A 20,903-nucleotide genomic window follows, 5' to 3' on the forward strand; every position below is an offset into this window, starting at 1 on the left:
AGGAAACTGAGTAGTACTTGATGTTCACGTGCGCCCATACAGCATTCATTTTAAAATAAATACCCGTATTGCCATGCCCTACCTGGGTGTTGGGTTTCTATGCGTTGCCCTGGCGCTGCTGGGACTCGTGCCCGGCTCTAGAAAAAACTCCCCCAGACAGCAAGGTGCAACACAGCCCTTACAGCCCGGGGCTATACCTTGGCAACGGCAGATTTGAGAACGCTCTTCCTAACCTCCTTCTCTAGTGTTTGAAGTGACGAATCCTATCTCAGAGCCATACCTCCAGCTGGCCTAAACTTGTGATCCTTCATTGCTTTACTTATGCAAGCTTAAACCAGCTAAGGATCTGCCCCAGCATACTTGATGTAAGCTGGGGAAAAACAAAAAGGGACATAGCTGTAACAATATTCTTTGTTGTCTTGATGCACAGTCCTGCATACGCATATCCCCAATATTATAATAACTTTTGCTCTGAGAAAAAAAACTGCTGCTTTACCACTGTCACCTGTATATTATAAAAATAATGGGTCTCACCAGCTTTTTCAGCAGTTGCTCAATTCTGACATTACTTGCTGAAACGTGCTCTGACTATAAAACCCTCAGATTTAAACTTCTATTGAAACGTTTTAAAGCATTCCCTATATGCCATAGAAATAATTGATAGGGAGAGCCTCTAACCAAACACTATCCATCAATGACAATATATGGGAGAATTAAAACTGACAGCATTAGAGCTTTGTGATTGATTTATTGCTTTGCAATCAATCTTTCCTGATTTGTTATCCAATATAGGTTTCTCCCCAAATAAGAAGGAGCTAGAGAGTGATTATAAGTGTAATAATCTATATACTCTATATTGCCTATAAGAATTTATCAGACAAAGGACTACTCATATGCAGGGCAAAAATTAATTTAAAGCATTCGTCAGTGTCACTCAGTGTGTTTAACAAATTATTACTTTAAATGTCTTTGTCAAACACTATAGCTTTTACTTTTGAAAACAAATTTTGACAGAGAAATTCTGAATATACACAAATATGCACTTGGAATTCCTGCAATGCAGAAACTCAACTCTGCATGAGAATTAACAAAATTAAATCGGATTTTGTGTATATTTTGGAAAAGTATGATAATTGCATCGCAAAGGTGAAACCTTCATATTATTTTGCAGCAAGATGAAATGTATTAAAGAGTTTAGTAGGACTTTTAAAAGGATTATAGAAATTTAGGAACAACAAGGACAAATGAAGTTGAACTACTTAAGGTAAACATTTATAAAGGATATCATCTAATCTCAACATATTTCTCCATAGATACACCCTAGGTTTAAGCGTGTCCTTTGCAGAACTGCAGTCTTAATACACGGCTGGCTACTGCAGTGGCAAGCATTTCCCAAGCATTAGTATTGGCACTGCTAGAAAGAAATGATTCAGCGATACAGACCAGGGACTGGACTTGGTATTACAATTCCCATACTGTTTTCAGCATAATTTCATTTACATGTGAAAGTACATGTATTAACTCACTGCAAGCAGCATTGTTTAGTGTGAGCGCAAGCACACTTGCGCTCTGGACGTTATCTTTGACACATGAGGCTCAGCACATTCCTGATATACAAGAGAGCCTGACTGCAAAAGACACTTCAATTCCCATGGGGTCCAGTCGCATCAGGATCAAAGGAAAAAGCAGTGGCACGCATGGGGCTTTTGCTGACTTGCTTAGAAATTAAGATGGAGTCTCAGTTATATGTAATAAAAATTGTAATTACCTTTCACAAGCAAACTGCCAGTGCTGCTGGCTGTCCCAAAGTGGTTTGTTGCTATACAGGTGTAACTTCCAGCGTCTGATTTAGTCACATTGACAATTCGGAGGCTGCCATCATCCAACACAGTTACCCTAGGAAGACAGTCAGGCACAGAAGTTATATATTTTTTAAGTTGGCATAAAATTCTTTTGAGTCTGCATTAATTATTTACAGTTTGAACAATAGACAGTCCGTTGCCAGTTAGAGGGAGTTTAGTTGACAGAAATCTCTTTGGACACAATTCATAAATAGTGAATGCATCATTTACATGAATCTTCTGTGTCTTTACTTGAGGGCAACTTTAATTTACACACTAGCAGCTTGTGTAGGTTTTATGTGACTCTGTACTTTGATATTCAGTGCTCACCATGACAACCCTTGCAACATGTGGTACACAGGATATATCTAAAAATCTAGACACTCGCTGCTTAACGATGTAGAAGCTGCTACGGAGCAGATGCAATAAGCAGGTGTTTCACTGCTGCTTCTTTCAAGACGGGCTGATGGCCTTTCAGCAGGGGTAGCACAGTGCCAAGTTCTCCCTCCCGCTCTCCACCTCTCCGTGTGCAGCATAACTCACCCCAGGGCACTTATCTGCAGTTGCGCTTGCCAGTTAAAGAAACCCGATGGCATTCCCATGCCCTCGGCTCGCGCAGGCGCCCCGCAGGGCGTCGCACCTCTGCGGGGTGGTGGGAGGCAGCTGAGGACTCCACGCTAACTCCCAGGGTGAGTCCTCGCCCCTCCTCTCAGACCTATTACGTTAGCATTGTACAAGGCCTCTATTTAAGGATTTATTTGTCTTATGGTTAACTTCCATTGCGTTTTCTTTCTCTCTGCTCTACGTGAAGGAAAACTAGAAATTTTGATCTCTGCTAAGTAAAGCCCTTCAATCTTAGGCCAAGTATTTGACTAGAAGCACCAAAACATGAGTTCCTTGAACCTGAGAAAATGAAGTATCGGGCGCATCCGCTATCCAGTTTACGTCTGATTCAGAATAGCATATGGCATGACAGCTCTGCTGGATCCGATGTCTTCTCAGATGCCACGCAGTTACTGTCACTTTGCATCTCCTACAGCTTATTCACTTTCTCATCAAATGATTTGCTTTGTGGCTACCTGGGATCTGCTCTTCTTTGTGAGTTCTCCCGTGTTCCTCACTGGCCGTTTTGCTCAGTTAACACTCCTGCAAGGTACTACAGAGACACCGTGCTGAGAGTCACAAGCGGACAACTACTTTCTTTGGGTACAAGGATTCCCCTAAGACAGAGCAAATGCCACGTCTGAGGGTCCCTGGGGGTTTTGCTCTCCTGGAGCCCTTCAAGAAGGTCACCTCGCACGCGGCAGTGGTTCTGCATGGGAGGATCCTGCTGCCTTTCCCACGGGCATGGCCTCCTGTCCTTGTTCAAACTCAGCCCCCTTTTCCTGGTGTTATGTTCCAAACAGTGTCCTGTATCAAGTCCTTCTTTTACATTACTTTGTCACGGTTAAAAATGACTGCAACAGAAACAAAAGGATTTTGTTCCAGGTGAAACAAAACATTTTGTTTAAATTATTTTTTCCCTTACCTCAATTTTTTGGCAAGAGAAATTGTCATATTTAATTTCTTTTTGGGCTGAAGGGATTCTTTTCCCTGCCTCCTGACATTTTTGATTCAGTGCAAAAGTAATTATTTGCAGAGCTGCTCACAACTGGGTACTATACTCTGGAGACAAGGCAGAAGACATAGAGTAGCAACAAAAGAACTTAAGTCACAGTGAAAATTTTAGCCATTATTCATTGCAATACCTTTATATATGCTCAAGGGAAATTCCAGAATCACAAGTGGCACCCAGTCACCATGGTCATTACAGCTGGTTATTACACTGTTAAATGACTGTGATTTCAAGTGAGCAAGAAATAATCTTTGTCCAGTAGCTTTTTGTGAACAGAGAAGTGTTTTGCAGCTCATATCAAACCAATTCAATCCTATCTCTTCTCTAATATAATCTGCTAGAAGACAATTCCTGTAAACAGCATAAGAGACGACAACATGCGTCATAGGACACAGTGTTGACTGACTACTGCAATACAAATCAGACTTGCTCCTTTTTCCCGGTATCGCCCGAACGCAGAGACTGCACAGTTGTTACGAGCTGAGGGATCTGGCACCTTTCAATAGCAAGCTGATGCTACTCGTTTCAGTGCTACTTAGCTCGTAACTGCAGTAAGAGACAGACTTGGTGACTACATTGCAGCGCTGGTGACAACCAGAGAGGAGGGATTAGTCAAGGTCCATCAGCATTTATTGGCTATCACCGTACCACAGCAAATGTACCAAAGAGGATGAAAACAGGAAATGCTGTTCTCTCCGTTCTCAAGGATTTCTTAATTTTAGCATCATTGAAACGGCTAGTAATTTGTGACTAAATCACATAGAGACATCTGACTGTACTTACCAGCAACTTGCTTGGGATCTTGAAGGAATAAAAGTGTTATTGCTCTTTGCCAAGCTGTGCAGTGCTAAGAAAACCTAGTTTTCTTGCAGAGAGTTTGGAATAAAGGACTGAATGGTGGAAAACCCATGAAATGGCACTAGGCACTGCCTGTCTCCAACGACATACTGAGTGCTGTTAGATACTCGCATCACAGAGTCTGGTAAAAGCAAATTTCCACCCTGCCAGTGACAGTCCATTCATGCACCACCTCGCAACTCCCACGCAGCCTTCATTGCTTCCCTCTCACCGAAATAACTTCAGATCTGACCTTTTTAATGGTAACGTAAGCACAGGACTAGAAGGTCACTGAGTTCACTCCCTCTTGTTGAACGCAACCACAACATACAATCCCCCTTAGATAGCTGCTGAGCTCTATTTTAAAACTTACTCATTTTTAAATGTTATTGGAGCTGTTCTGAAGCCTCTCTAGTCCTGGTTTTTGTAGCCTTCCAACTTTCAATCTGAACTACGGGGCTCCAAACCCGTTCTTCTTGTGTGAGTTACGCCCTCTAGCTTAAATAGCTCATATCTTTCCCTGCTGCATATGCATGTTCCTTCATAAGAAAGAAACAGTCCCTCTAGACCTCATTTTGCTCACCAAGTATCTCCTGCTCCTTTAATCTGTCCTTGTACAGTAGGTTCTCCGTTTCCTTGTCCATCCTTTAGCCTTGTGTGCATCTCTGCTGCTTGCAGTTCCTTCACTTTCAATATAGATGGCAGTAAGTGGACAGGATAATAGATGAGGTATCAACAGCGCTTTGTAGCAGGATATTAAAACTTCCTTTTCTGTCCTGGAAACTTGGCTCTCATCACACTAGCAGCTTTTAACCACCCTGTGTTAAGGTATTCTGTAATCAGCTATCTTTGAAGTCACCCAAAAATATTCTATAGAAACTCCAGAAAAAACTTCCCTCCAGCCTAGCATCGTCTTTTTTAGCAAAACATTTCGTTGTCTGCTTGGTATCCTGGCTTGTAGCACAATCTGTTTTCTGCCCTTCAGCCAATTTCAGACCTGCCTTGAAAATCTTTTATTAATTCCTGCCTTCTCCTGCTCAATTACATCCTATTTTAACTAATTTGAAAGAAATCGAAGAAGTCTTCCTGCATTCTTAACATCAATCAAGCTCTGTGCAAGTGCATTGAGAAACCAGGATGAAAGAAATTTAGCAAACAATACCTGCATGCAAGTTACAGCATGGGTCAACGCTACTCTAAGAAGCAACTAAGAGTTTGAGTTTGCTTCCAGTGATAGCACCAAGTGAGAAGGAGGAAGATGGTACAAGATGCTCTGACAGGAGCCATCAAATCTCCCCTCTGGCTAGCCTTTCCCTGATCTGAAGCGGTGCAACAACATGCAGGCCAGCGAGGAGAGAACAGGGACAGAGGTTATATTTCACGCGTCAATAGTAGTGATATTAATAGAAGTTTCTCAACTGGCTTATAGGTCTCCAAATTGTTGCAGTCAGTAACATTCACTATTGTAATTTATTTTTTGCAGAAGTTCAGTGCCATATATTTGCCTCTGCAGTAGTTGCTCCAGCTCAATAATTGGAAGAGAACTGCATATTGCTACTTGTCTCGTTTTCACCACTGTGCTGGCACAGATCAATGTTTGTATTACATTACACGGGTACATAGGACTTGCCATACCGGCCTCTCTCGCGCAGAAGCCTAGACAGTGGCAGCACCAGGAGTTTCCAAGGAGTCACTTATTGTTGTTATTAATTTCAGTTCTTTCTGAAAGCTGAAGGTGCCCTCGGCACATTAAAATTCAAATCAATACAAACGACAGAAACAAGCTCAGCAATATGCTCCAGCTCAAGAAGGACCACCTGTCCCCAGCCCTACACTCACGCCAAGCAGTGCACTCACTCCCTGAGCATTTTTGCCATTCCAAGAAGTCCAGGAAAAGTGATGATCTAATTAATTTATTCTTTGGTTTTTAGAGTCTAAAGAAATGGACGAAGGAAAGTTTTTATAAAATCACATTTTTCTTAAACAACAACAAATGGGTTTATTTTCTTACTGTATCTATATAGAGAAAGTCTCTCTCTGCATATATATAGAAGATGCTTGCTTATGTTTGGGAAAGGCGTGACATTCAAGGATGAGTTTCTTGAAACTCCTTTCCCTGTAATATAGAAGTGGTTCACACAACCAAGATAGACTTAGCCAGTGGACAAGCAACAGAGCTGTGTGTCGGAAGACCTTGATTCAATGTCTTATCTGCCACTGCTCTTCCGTTACCTTCAGTGAGCCATTTACCTTCTTAATTTTTAATATAGGAAAGACTATGATATCTGTGGATTTAAGGTATTAAATAAGTTCTACTGAATGTTAGTACAAAATAAATGTATTTTAGCTCTTACGTCAGTACAGCTGAGATTTTATTTCTGTTATCTTATTTCTGTATGTTTCTATATGGTTGACAACTATTTATTGCATGATCTTTTCCATGGATGATGTATTTTAATTATGTCTCTGATCAAACCAATTTTAATTTCAAATTTTAATAGCCCGTCTGTCTCTGTCTTTCCAATGCTATTGGCTTCCTTCTTCGTTGTCTCATTTCCAGGGCAGAATTAGTTTGTGGTAAATGTGGAATGGATCAATCTAGGGACGTTCTTCGGATGAGGTCAGCAAATCCACCTGTGTGCTTTGGGCACATCTCAGGGAGTTAGCGCTGTCTTTATTTTCTTCCCTTTCTAAACTGGAAGTCATGGGTGGCTAGCTTTAAAATTAGAGCACAAAGGTATCTTTTAGCTCTGGTAACAGATGGCAAAGAGTTCAATAGGGATGTGCGTGCAGTTCCCTCAGCCCACTCCCTGGAGGTTCTCCAAGCACGTGTGATTCTGAACTGGCACCTCAGTAAGTAATTCCCTGCACATTCCTGTAGGAGATCAGCATTAAAACTGACAAATAATTCTGAAGTTAACTGATTTTTAAAAAATAAATCAGACCATTAAAATCTTTTCTGTGGCTCACTGATTAGAAGCCTTATGGTTATGCGGCTCTTTCTGCTGAAGGTGCTTTTCTCCGCTGAATGTTTTGTCCTTTAATTTGAATCCAATGTGCTAGTAGGTAACGAGTAATTATTTTAACACTTTGAAACTTGTTACAGTTAGTTGACAAAGTAGGAATGACTCTCACTGATTATGCTACTTCACAAATTTTCTTTGTAGACATATCTGCATTAAACAAGAGGAAAAGCTCATTTTAGCCCATTGAAGGATCTCAAACTGCTAATTGGGTTGAAAGCAAACGTCCCTTGATCAACCACCTTAAGCAGTTTGGTTGAAAAAGTTCTTTCAAGATACAAAGTTCAAATTAAAAGAAGCGCTTTCTTCGTCTTCTGAAGTACTTTCTAGTGAGATGCCTAGGAAGACATAAAAGTAAAACCACATTTCCCATAAACGTATGTATTGCTTGAGAATAAAACGTCAAATAGACACCCATTTTAAACCACAACAAACTCAAAATGAGCTATTAACTTGATACTAGATGTGCTGGGCTCCCTGACACCACTGATCACAACAGTGGTGAGAAATAAAAATGTAACTCTGCTCCTGTACAGGCTAGTGCAACTAATGTACTGGTAAGCTGGCATTTAGTCACTGCTAGTACCACAAAAAAAAATCAAAGAAAATAAAAGTACCAATTTGGAAAAAAAAGATGATGTGAGACATTTTAGCATCCTGATATAAAGAGAGGTCAATTTGGAAAAAAAAGATGATGTGAGACATTTTAGCATCCTTATATAAAGAGAGGTCATCTATTTTAAACATACTGCATCATTTGTAAGAAAGAATCGGTTGGTTCTGGTTTGTCAACGGGAGACTTTGTATCCACAGAGAGTAGAAACATATCTGAAATTAGGAGGTAAAAACATTGCTTGCTTCTTAAAATGAAGCTTTGGGTTGTACCCAAGGAAGAGCTGACCTCGTCATTTTTTGATGAAAAATCTTCTGGGGACAAAGGACCTTTAAAAATGCTGAAAACATTCCTCCCTGGCCTTCCCTGGCCACTTTTTGCTACTGCAGCAGCAAATGAAAAAAGTTGCAAGCTGAACACTTCGTATTAGACACCCTAAAGAAGTCTTTTCCAAAACTGTTATGTACAGAGTTTTCATGACAGCTTCTCTTTGGCGCTATATAACCAATGATTGCGAGTGCCCTTTCCCAGCTTTGCAGGAACACAAGCGTCTTCAGGCATTTGGTTGGTTGGTGTGAACTTTGGAAAACACATGACGGAGAAAGATGCACCAAGACTTCTTTATGGAAGAAAAATACCTAAGCGCATGTCGTACAGAGTTGTTGTACAGAGTGGCATCATCCAAAGACACCCAAGCTAGTTATAACAGGCCCACGCCAGAACCACGGCCACATCAGCATGGCCCTCTTCATGGACTAATGCAGTAACAACTGCCCAGGACTTATACACCGCATTGTACAGGATGCAATGAATGGTAGTTCACAACACTGACCTGAAATAAGCCTTTCAGCCTCACCCAGTCCTGCAGTGCTACCAAACCTTTGGGCAGGCGGTGAGAAGGCCTTTGGGAGAAGGCCCCCAGCCACGGAAAAAGGGAGCTGGAGCGGGCACAGACCTGCTGGCCGATGGGAGAGCTCAGGCAGCACATAGGCCTCTCCTGGAGTGGCAAATATTAGGAAAAATATCACTATTTAATCCTTCTGGTGTGATTCGCTATCCCACATTTTTTAAAATCTTAGTACCTCTGCCATGCTGGTCTGTCACCCATTAGTAGGCTCTGTTACTTCCAGCTCTGAATCAAGCTCGACCGCTCCAATTCACGCAGCTTGCCGTAGCGTTTCACATTGCTGGGTAGTGTTCCCGAGAGCAGGTAACGTTCTTCAGTGAGTAACATATGTATTTCGAGATAGAGTAAGTCCCATGGAGATCAGTATGAGTTTAATTACTGACTTAGTGCAAACAAGATCAAGCCCTTATTTGGAATACACACAATAACGGAAAACTACAAAACTTCCAGAGCACATCATAAAACTTGAGTATCAGTGAGCACCTCCAGCACAGCTCCAAGGAAATCTGACCTTGGGTGTCTGACTGCATCCCTTACATCTACCAAAACACACTTATGATCTGTTGGTCAGTTTTGACCCCTTCACTCCAACAGAGTCTCCTTAAAAATCCTAGACTTATAAACTGTACCACCCAGTGCCAAGAAGCTTGCTTCATTAAAACTAAAACTACAAGGGTCCAGGAACCAAACGTAACAGCACTACAGAGCCAGAAACAGAAAAACTGCACCCACACCGTGCAGTCACGAGGGAAAAGGGAAGCCTTTGCACAGATGGGGAGCATGCCCACGTGCTAACCTTCTCCGTTTGAATTATTTACAGACTCACAGAGCACACGCCACACCAACAGAAGATCTGCACCAGACAAAGGACGTTGCAGCTATCCCTCAATACGTTGCTGTCAACGTGCCCTCTTCTCTCCTGTTCAGCAGATGGAAACACGTGGAATATCAATGGAGTGCAGAGGCAGGGCATATGGCAGGCTGTGTGTGTGACATTAACAGTTACCTTCCTTAGGGATGTAGCACGCAGGCGGGGAGCAGAGCTATCGGACTGCGCATTAGAGCTGAATGCTTCTTTGGAGCAAAGTACCCATAATTATAAAGGGACTTTTTTCTTTCAAATGGTCTTATTAGTACGCTGCAATGAAAGAAGGTATGCTGCCTCTTATTTGATAATTTTAGTATTTTAATTTATGAAATACAAGCACAACTCTACGTGCCTTCACTGCTAATTAAGCATAAACATCAGAAATATTTCATGCTTAGCCAAGTGAATATTTTTAATTTTTGTTCCTCAGGAAACAATGCTGAGGATGTCTGATCCTTTTTCTACTACAGGGAGAAAAGATGTCTTAGAGTAAGCATTTAAATGAATGTCAGTTGGAAGAAACACACACAGAGTGCAATTTCAGATAAAACTACCATTGATCCCGTCATGTACAGCCTTTGTGGCAGTGGCTGACATGGCTGTTGAAAAGATACTGTGGTGCCAGAGTTCTGCTAAGAGATAATTTGTCTTCTGAGAGAAGATTTAGGTTAAATGTACCTGGGAAAAACAGAGTATTTCAACCTACATGATGAATGGCCTACTGTCCACCCACTGGAGCCTTGCCCTGGGCAGGGGGACTGGAAGCAGAGGGAGAAGGCAAAAGTGCCAGACAGACCAAATGGATCAGGCTGAATTCTCAGCAGCACATTTGCTCCATCTTTACCCATAATTCATAGGCAGGAATATCTAGAGCAATTTTTAGCCTAACAACAACTTTGCTTTATGCCACAACTCTACTGCAAATGTAAATGATTCTGGGCAATTGCATTATTTATCAAATTATTTCTATCTCATGTCTTTGTAGCAGTTTATTACCCTTTTAATAATGCTTCCCATGCAACGAAGCAGAGACTGGGATTATTAAAATGATCTCATAAAAGCAGTATTGGCCATTAGGCTATTTCAGGAAAATACAGAGAGATTCAGAAATACTCACAGGTCTGAACACACAACCCTGCTGAGTGCGGTTTCACTGCTCACCATACCGTCCTCCCTGATATCAGGGGCACCGCTCACAAGCGGCTGCTCGGCATCCCGAAGAGCGGGCTGGGATGCTGCCTTCAGGTGTGACTACAACTGTTCTGTTATGTTAATAAATAACAGCAAGGTTAAAACTTTCCATTTGTTAGCATTAATCCCCACTGCCACAGCCGCAGGAGAGGAGAAGGCGCTTGGCGGCGGGAGAGCTCCCCATCGGAGCTCCCCACGCACCCGGGCGCCTCGAGGCCAGCCCTCACCTCGAGCGGGATAACCCGTGCCTCCTCCGCTCTCGGGCTGCCTTGGAGGGCGGTCGGGTAGCGAAGGCGCAGCGGCCGCTCCTGGAGCGCAATGCCGGCTGAGCGCCGGAATAAAACTGCCGCGTGCAGGGCAAACAGCTCCGATGGTGCTCGCGACTCCGAGTCGCTCCGACTCATGACGCTTAAAAGGGGCCGTATCCATGCCGCCGCCAACGGAGGGTGATGCATGCTGCAGAGGATCGCCATCGAGACACGCAAGCAAGGACAGACCGAGAGGTTCTTGTCCAGTGCCACCATTCGGTGAAGTCTGAGCGAAGCACACCGTCCGTGGGAACTGCACTGCAGCGTTTTTTATTTCATCGTCAGTCTAAAGTCCCAGCTGACACAGTCCTATCATGTAGGCAGGCTTTTATGGATATGCAATTGTTTGTCCAAGACCTGTTAGGTTTGATTTAGATAACCACCTACACCTTCAGCTGCTGCAGTACTTGTCTATAACTGCTTGTCTTTTCACGGTTCACAGAAAAGCCTGAGCTAATTTAGAGCCTCAGTCAAAGCCCATTTAATTTAGGACATGTCTGGCTTTTGGTGAAAGCAGGCATTAGATAAGGCCTTACTTATCCATGACAATTGGCAGATCTCTTAACAGTAAACTCACTATAATTAATTTTCAGGTAAGAACTGTATTTGCTCAAAATAAACTGAGGTAGAATTCTGCTCCACTGAGCTCAGCCGAGAAGGTCCCGCAAGCTTTGCTGCAAATGCGTTTTAAATGGCGTTACCGAGCTGGAGCACACAGGAGCCAACCTCCTGAGACGCTGCGGGGCACAACTGTGCCGGACTGCCAGAAAAGATGAGGAGAGTAAAAACTGTAATTCTTTCAGATTACTATAAAAAATTATGAATATTGAGAGAGAAAAATAAAATAGATTTTACTGAGAGCAGTATTTTTGAGAAGATAGTAGGGCCCCCTTTTGCAAGTGTGAACAACATAACTCCACCACGTTCAGTATCAGTTTATACCCGTCAACTATCCGGCATCTTAAATTCTTCACGTAATTTTCCTTCTCAACCAACCGTTAATCCGCAACGAAGGAGCGGTCCAAATAAATAAGCTTGAATCCAGCATATATTAATGTCCGTAAACACAAAAGCTTTGTTTTGCCATTATCCTCTCTTCTGTCTGGCAATTTTTAAGACAAGTATGAAACTGATGCAACTTCATCCTGAAGGAATGGTAGGAGGGTAGGAGGGAAAGAAGGGAGCGTTTACAGCTATTAAAGATTTCATGTAAATTGTTTAAAGATGCCTAGGGTCATAATTCAAATATAAAAATATCTCTAGGTTATCTAAGAAGAAAAGCTTATCTTTCTTAAGGGATGCTGATAACCGGGAGAAGCAAATGGAAACCAACACAAGTGCTACTAGGAACCCTGAAGGAAAAGAGGGGGCTGCCGTGAATTTCAAATAATAGAAAATCTTTTGTCTTCTTTTTCCACTGATTTTCCACTACACAAAAAATTAAAATAAATACAGTAAGAAAGATCATGTCATGAAAACAAATATTTGAACAAGCAGACTTGTAAAGCAAGGGAAAGTTCATTTTTATGGCTTTCATTCTTTAGACATGAGGCAATGATAATTTGAGCTATATGGGAAAATTTTGAGAGCCTGGAAGGGTCAAATAGTGCAGAGTGCCAATTTTCCATTGGTTTTAGTGGGGAATGAAGACCCCCCCCCCTCTGGGAAAGCACCCTTCTGGCACAATTCTTCAACTTCACAGTCTATTTTTACAGACTCATCTGGCTGCATGTCACAAAACGTGACAGCCGCAACGGCACAGTGCAGGACGGGGATGACCATGGCTTGCAAGACACCCCAGAATGGGGGCTCCCAGGGAGCCCGTCGGGAACCTGAGCTCTGGTGCGGCGAGACCCCGAGCTGAGCAGCACAACGCTCCCAGGAATTTCCTCCCCGGAGCAGCTCCTTGCCAGTCTTGGGGAGCCTGGCGGTGCCGGAGCAGGAAAGCCGACTCACAAACTGCCCCGGGGAAGGCGAAAACAACTGTTCATTCACAATTCCCTTCCACCCAGATATACACCGCTCGCCCAGAAAGTCCTCTCTCTCGCACAGAAGTGCGGTGAATCTTGCACAAAAAGCAGTGGGTGCTGCGAAGCCGCTACTTCGTCCAGTCTACCTAACGCTTGGTGAAATACTTGCTATGCTCATTCTTCCAGAGCAGTGATTATATCCGGAAGAAGAGAGATTTAGCGACTTCTCCTAGTTTACAAGGAGGGGCAGCGGCAGCCCTAGGAATCAAATTCGGGACGGCAGCCTCCAGCCACCGTCCCCAGCAGCTCCGTACCCCAAGAGGATGAGCCACCCTCCCCTATCTACAGCAAACGCTTTGGAGGTTTGAAGAACCTGAGCATTAAACAAACCTCCTCTGAAGCTCATAAATATTATTTTCTTACAAGGGAAAATCCATACAAGCCTTCAGATTTCCTGTGAATCAGCTGCTGACACAAACCATTTTTGGAAGGATTCGTGAGATTAGAACAGAAGCAGTAAATGCACTCTCAGCTTATTTGTTCCAGCTGATACCATCTGAATAGAAGCCCAAAGGCACAGTCTTTCAAAGATAAGACATCTTTTCCTCTGGTTTCAACAAAAAATGCCCATGGTACAAAGAGAAATTACCCACTCCACTTGTAATTGACATTAACATAGATTTGAAAGATTCAAAGACATATTTAAACCACTTAAAAATGATTAAATAATTATCAAAATATCACCGAGTCTGGTAGAGCCTCCAAAAAAGTTCATTAGAAATCCTTTTTTTCCCCAGCAGACATATAATTATTTCCTTGGATTTTAAAACTCATTACATGAGTTTCTTCAACTGTAGCCCTAACTGCAAAATCATTATCTTCTTGTTTTTAATTATGAAAAGATCCAAGAGAAGAAATATTTGATAAGAATTTTTTTCTTCAAAACGCTACGGACTTGCTAAAACCATTATTTCTTTTTTTAAACGAGGGGACATGTATGAATCCGTACGTGCATTTCAAATTGCCTTCAGGAGACTAATTACAGGCATTTATTTCTGAAAGCCTTGGCTGCGGCATGCGCTCACCATGGAGAGAAACGCGCGGCGCTGCTGGGAGCCGGCTTGCGCCCGGCTCCGACACAATAGCTCCGCAGGGAGGAACTCTGCCTTTCCTGGAGTGTTTTACACAGAGGGAGACACAACTTGCAGCTGTACGTGCTGTACCCAGAGATGAATTTAACAATCATGAAGATGAAACACCTCAAGCAGGAGAAGCAGCAGCTGTTTAACAGCCCACAGCAAACGGCGGTGTTTCTGCTAAGGATGTGCGACCATGGGACGCGTCCCACGGCGCTCCGGAGGTCTGGTGCCTCGCACGTGGGTGCTGTCTGAATGCTTCGCTCTCTCTTTCTGCCACCACCCCCCCCGGCACGCAGGGCTCTACTTGGAAAAGAAATAGGCATGACAAAGTGAAAAAAGGCCACCGACATCTCTGAATTCCTTGGGTCAAATCAACACCAAGAGTTTGGTCATGCCATGGCTGGGCTGCGGTAACAGGCTCGTTTAACTAGTAGTAGCAGTAATGGTGATGGTGATGAAAATGTCCTACGCCTGTATCAACGCACGCTACGGTAATACCACACTGAAAACAACACGCAGGGAAAATAGCAATAGCTTGCTGATGTTACAGCAGACTGCGTCAAGGTACGAGGGAGACCACCGTTCCCGAAACTCCAGTTCAAATCTGGCACAGGATGGAAACAAATTATTGACATCTGAAGTACGCTCAACAGCCTCCTAAAATGAAAGACTTAACTCCTACTCAAACACTACCCTAACGGCAAGATCGCTCCGTGCCTGACGCACTGGTACAGGCGAAAACGCGGCAGAAGTTGCCTGCTTGCCGCGCTGCTGGAAATACGCACCCTGCACAGGTCTGGCGGCCCTCGGGGCTGCTGCCCTGCCTCTGCGCTGGCCGAGCGGGCAAGGGCGACGGAGGAGAGACTCCAGCGCACCCTGGAGAGGGCACGTCCTCTGCGTCGTATGGACTAATAAAACACTGAGTTGGTGGGACGGCACTACGCACAAAGTGACAGCATTTTCTTATGTTTTCTGACATGACTTTTTTTTTAAACCAATGAAAGAACAAATGACTGAATATCCTTACAGGCATTTTTTTTTGGATGATCAGGTCTCCCTTATTAAGACAAGTTAATGGAGGAAGGTAAAAACGTCATGTTCCTATAGCAATAGATCATCTGTCCCTATGTAATTTGTTGTCGGTTAAAGGAAAATGTTTCCTAGCTGCACACGAGTAAAGGAGTGAAGTCCTTGCAGACTTCAGGGATCAGCCCAATTACTTCACGCGCACAAAATAAAATGGCACCAAATCTGGAATCTAGGTAATTCTCTAACCCTTCTCAGATAACATTTCAGTAGAAACATCTGTTCAAGAACAGAGGGAGAAAGCAATGCAGCTACGAATTGGAATTGCCAACTTACTACCTACCCCGATGAAAGCTGAAACCACTAGAAAGTTAAACAAAGCAGACGAACATCTAAGCCTTGCAGATATTCCTTTTATAGGATTATACATACAAACATACATACAACAGGTATCTCAAACTACTCAAAAGCAATGACCTTTATCATCATTGCCAGACACACACAAAGAAAGGAATAGGTCCACCTAACCACCTCGCTTAAGAAGTATGGAAAAGTGACCTAGTCCTAAAGAAACTACAGCAAAACTGGCTAGTTTTCACCCATGGATTTCAGATCACACCAATCAGTGTTTAGTGTTAGCACAAAGCTCCTGGCCAGCTTTGCTCATCCCTGAGGCAAGTGCTGAGGCCAGGCAACTCGACAGTCGGCCGCTGTGTCTCACTTCTGACCCATCCTGGGAGCTAAAAGAGCCACAAGGGGCTGGGAGTCAGCTCCAAGCTGTCCACGTCAAGCCCACACAAACGGCATTCAAGATGTTTTATCACAGGATGGTCACAAAGTGATCAGTTTGGCTCAGCAGACTCAGAGCTGTGACGAGCTTGTGTTACAGCATGCTTGGATCTTCCTACAACAACACAAGCTAAATTCGTATTCTGCAAGGAAACCAGTGATCTGTTAACATGACTCCACCGAGCCTAGGGCCCCTGCTTTTCCAGGCCCTCTGGCCACCGAATCAAGTGGTTTCTTTGTTCATTTTAGTTCTCTTTTGAAGAAAATTGGTTGAAATAAGTTGACATGCCAGTTATTTCAGATGCTCCAATGAAGTAAAGCCATCTTACGCAACTGTCTTTGGAAACTAAGATGAATGCTGCATTGTCAATTCCAACCTCAAAAAGCTATTTGCAGGGTGTCATTTTTCATTTTGCCTAGGCAGGATGTAATGAAAAAACCAACAAGTTATTGATGATTTGGTTACCTGTCTGCCCTAAAGAAACTGCACAGGTGCTTTATTAAAAAAAAAAAAAGGAAAAAGTCAACACAATTAACACAAAACAGAGATAGGAAGCATCCTCTGAGATTTTATTTTCTGCTGAAGTGTCACTGAACTGCGTGTCCAAAAGCAAATGCTGACAATTCATCCCTCAAGTAATCAGTATAAAAATATTATCGTGGTTTGTACACTAGCACCAGTCTGGAAAAGATGTGCTCTCTGTCCCGCTGCCATTTTCTTTCGGGCTGTTTAAAGCAATTAACCAGTAATTAGGAAGTTTGAGGCAATAAATAGAAAAGTTGGAATTCATACAACTTCTCAAACTCAAGACGCATTGAAAGAGTAAGAGAAAAAGCTATTTGCCTTTCTTTTCTTGTCCAGTTTCACTGTTTTTCCTTCTCAAAATGGCATAGTCCCAAAGTGAAAATACTGTTAAGATTTCTGTTACAGAAACAATTCCTAACGCGAGCGGACTGTAAGTCAGTGGCCCTTGTGCGGAGATCTTCGCGTGCTAGCTTTCCAGGGCAGAAAAGCTTCTTGAACCACTTAGAAGGGCAGAAGGCAGAAAATGCTTTCGGCGAGACCTTTCTGCGTTTCCTGTGCCACCAATCCACTTCAGCTCTTGCAAATGACTGGAAACTTAGCTATAATTTAGCTATAATTTAAAAATTTGGAACAAATTGTCAACACTTTTATAACTTATGTACCTGACTCATGTCAACTGCAGAATTAGGCCTTGAAAACAAATACTCGAATTGCTCAGACAGTCCAACCCTGTAAATCCAGAAATGCAAATGAAAGAAGAAAAGCCTGAGTTTGGCAGGATTTCAGGTTAACAACTTTCTTTTGGGGAGGCATGACTGCTGGTCTGGGGTTTACCTTTGAAGGTCTGCCTGCTTTACTGGAAAAGGAACATGCAGGCTGGGATTTTCAAAGTAGGAAAGGGACCAATTACTGAATTCTGTTAGAAAATATATGACAAATGACCTCACCTCCCTTGACTGTCTTAGGCAGGCGCTACGACAGCTTTTGTCGGCGGAGCCGGGGAGCGGATGGCTCCCGCCTCGTCTTCCCGCAGAACAAATTTGCGTTCTGCGCCCGCAGGGGTCGGCCTGCCGGCAGGGCGGCGCGTGAACCTACCCGCAGCTGCCCGGGCCCCGCGCGCCGGCCGGCCTCCGGTCCCACGTGGAGGGCTGTTTTGATGGGGCCGGGACTTAAGCCGCTTTTGAAAACGGAGCTTGAGCACTTTCTGGAAGTGCTGTCCTCCCCCCGCCACTATTTGACAAGGTCCAAGTTTGCTGGGCACTCGTCGTAATCCCAAATGCTGCCCTGCGCAAATGTCGTTATATGTTGCATTTCTGTGCTTTTATTGGTTTTCAGCTAAAAAAGTCCTCTCGCTTTAAGCAGCACGGCTTTGCGTGTGCATGAGTGTGCTTATATATCATGGAGCTTGTCAAGACTGCAGGATAATGGGACCAACTGGGAAAATTTCCATGAAGATAGTGAGCGTGCCTGGAGTATCTAGGTCAGATCCTGCTCTAACAAAGTGCACTATGAGGGTCCCTTTATATAGAAACTTGGTTAATTAAGATAACAGATGTTGCTATTATACAAGTCCTAGTGACTGGCTGTTTAATTGGACACTTTCATATTCTTTGCTACCAGCACAGAACATCATTTGTTTTTATGATTTTTTTCCCTCACAATTAAACTGAATAAACAATGCATGCGCTGTATATTCATAGAAAAGAAACAGCTCTAATGATGTAAGGGCTTAACATGAACAAGAATGAGAGAACAGCAATTTGTTTTTCAGCTTAAAAGCGCAATTATTTTTCTCTTCTGGACTGAGTACGAATTTGGTAGTAGGGTAAATGTGACATCCAAGAGCTTTGGGAGAACATTAGGGCTGAGAACATTGTGTATATACTTTAAACATTCATTATTTCAAGGGACTATGCGTTAGATTTTGACATGCACAAGCTCTTACCGAGTGCACTAGGTAAGTGACAACATGACCCGGAGCCATCGGCAACTGGGTGACTGGACAGGAAAGTGATAAATGCCTGAATCTGAAGGCAAGAACTACTCACACAAGGTCCTATCATCTTCTCCTTGACTCTCAAAGCTCTCAGCTAAACATGTTAGCAGGATTCCTGACAGTAATACGACAAACCACAAAACTGGCAGAAATATATCATTTCTCTACATGAAAGCTATCCTGGATTTCCTGCACTTCGTCCGCCCTTCTTGGAGCAGGGAACCCAGCAGGAGCGAGCGCAGCGGGAAGCGAGGGTGCACCAGGAGGCCAAGACACAGCGTTTGCCTGCCCTCCTCTCGAGGGTTCACTTTCTAACGGTCTCTGACACCACAGTCACAGCGACTGATAAACCCTTTCTGGTGCCCGCCCATGCCAGAAGGGGAAATGACAGTGTTTGCCACTTACAGACTGATAGCTACAGGAAATCATTCTCTGAGCAGTAAGTAAATGCAACTACTATCTAAGTACAGGCATGTCAGTTAAAACACTTTCTTCAAGTCCAAGGCAAGCACCTATAGCGGCAAAACTGGAAAGACTCCCAAGGAAGCTCATCCGAACCCTGCATGCCAAGCCAGTGCCCGACAGGCCCTTCCAGCACCGCTCCAGCAAGATTATTCCGCACCTACAGCAATAGGTATCTCTTGACCAATTCAATCAGGAATTTTCTTAAGACATTGTAACTAAACTGCCTTTGGTGGTATGTTATTAACAGGCAGGTCAATCTGTGCAACAGAGTGACAAAATGCCCCAGTTTGTCAGATTGCAGATGCAGATTACAGTATCAGCCTGAGCTTTAACCCCACACCAAAGCACTCCTCTGGCTGACCTTGCATGACAATACCTACAAGTTTTTTGGGCTGCAATGTTACTATTTATGGGGCTATGGAAAATCATATGAAAATTAAGGTCGATTTAATTATTTTAAAATTAAGGGTGATTTAACTGTTCTAAATTATTTTAAAAATGTTTCCTGATATAGAGTTCAAAGAAAATTAGAGTTCAATTACAGGACATTCCTCTAACGGCTCAGAGTGTGGGAGCAGCTGGGAGAGAACTTTATTTTAATTTCAGTTGGCAGCGCTCGGTGTAGCTCTAGGATTTATCCCTAATCATGCACAGCCTGATCCTGTCTCGTGGACCCGTAAATCAGAATGAACTAGTCAGCGACTAGAGTGACTTCTGATTTTCACGAGTTCAAGGATGAACCGCTTGCACTTACAACTGAGCACAATTCTCTGCGGGAGCCACACTGTAATTATGAAAAAATCAAAAGCTTTCTATAATAAGATCACCTGAAAAAAAAGGTTTTAAAACATAAGGTTTAGTAACAAATTTATATAACATTGTAGTATTAGATGTAATTGAATTATTATGAGAGGATTAAGAAAATCCTGCAGGAACAATCTGCTGCTGACTTCCCCTCCCACCCCTGCTGATGAATAGCATATACAATTTAATGCTAGGAAACAATTACCACAAATGGGAAAGACAGTGAAATGTAAGATGCTTGATCTGCAGCTTGCATTAGGAGTTCAGAGTTTAAAGGAAAGGATCTCCATTAAGGAAACGACTTGCTCTCATTCACATCAGTATTATACAGGGGTCATTGCTTAAGGGAACTTTTTCCAGACTTACGGGTAACTATACCTTTCCAGTTTATATTGGTAAAACTCAGGCAAAATCACCCTCTACTGTAAGATTGTGCAAGTCCACTGACACCCAGAACAGATTCTGCGCAGGTTTCTGGGAGCGCTTTGGAGCGAACTATAGACATGGCTTGAGTCACCTCTGCCTGGCGCGTGGAGGAGCAGCAGCTGCAGAAGACAAGCAGCTGCTGGATTTTTCCAAAAAACTCACTTGAAATCGACCACCATTTTTCATAAAATCAGGGGGCTGAAGGTGTAGGAAGATAAGAAGATCAGAATGTCATTGATATTTAAATAAAAAAAACAGGTTTTGGCTCCTACAGTGCCTGCATTGCTCAGCCTGGGAGGTTTTGCACGGTTTGAACGCTAGTGCTCCTCAGGCAGCTGGGCACTAATGTTCTCCGGCTTGATCTCACAGATGTAAGTCCGGCCTCACTTCAGATTGATACTGATGTGGTCGGGACACAGATCAAAGAGAACCCATATAACAGAATTCCAGCTCTCCAAAACCTCTGTTCACCTACTGTTGAGTCAGAATAAAGAGATCAGAAGTCAAACATATTTGGAAATATGAATATAAAGAACCAAAAGGTGAGTCAAAAACATTA

General features: G+C 43.1%; 1 protein-coding gene across 4 annotated transcripts in view; it reads right to left on the reverse strand.

Moving 5' to 3' along the window:
* The window catches only part of LOC104153249 (contactin-4), a 382,470-nt gene that overhangs the window by 40,954 nt on the left and 320,613 nt on the right, over positions 1–20,903 (reverse strand). For all 4 annotated transcript variants that reach the window (XM_068907166.1, XM_068907164.1, XM_009689042.2 and 1 more), the window contains one exon: positions 1,769–1,896. In XM_068907166.1, coding sequence (XP_068763267.1) covers positions 1,769–1,896 — 128 coding nt within the window. The remainder of the gene's footprint in view (positions 1–1,768; positions 1,897–20,903) is intronic.

Source organism: Struthio camelus, chromosome 14 (assembly GCF_040807025.1).
Source record: "Struthio camelus isolate bStrCam1 chromosome 14, bStrCam1.hap1, whole genome shotgun sequence".
Taxonomy (NCBI): domain Eukaryota; kingdom Metazoa; phylum Chordata; class Aves; order Struthioniformes; family Struthionidae; genus Struthio; species Struthio camelus.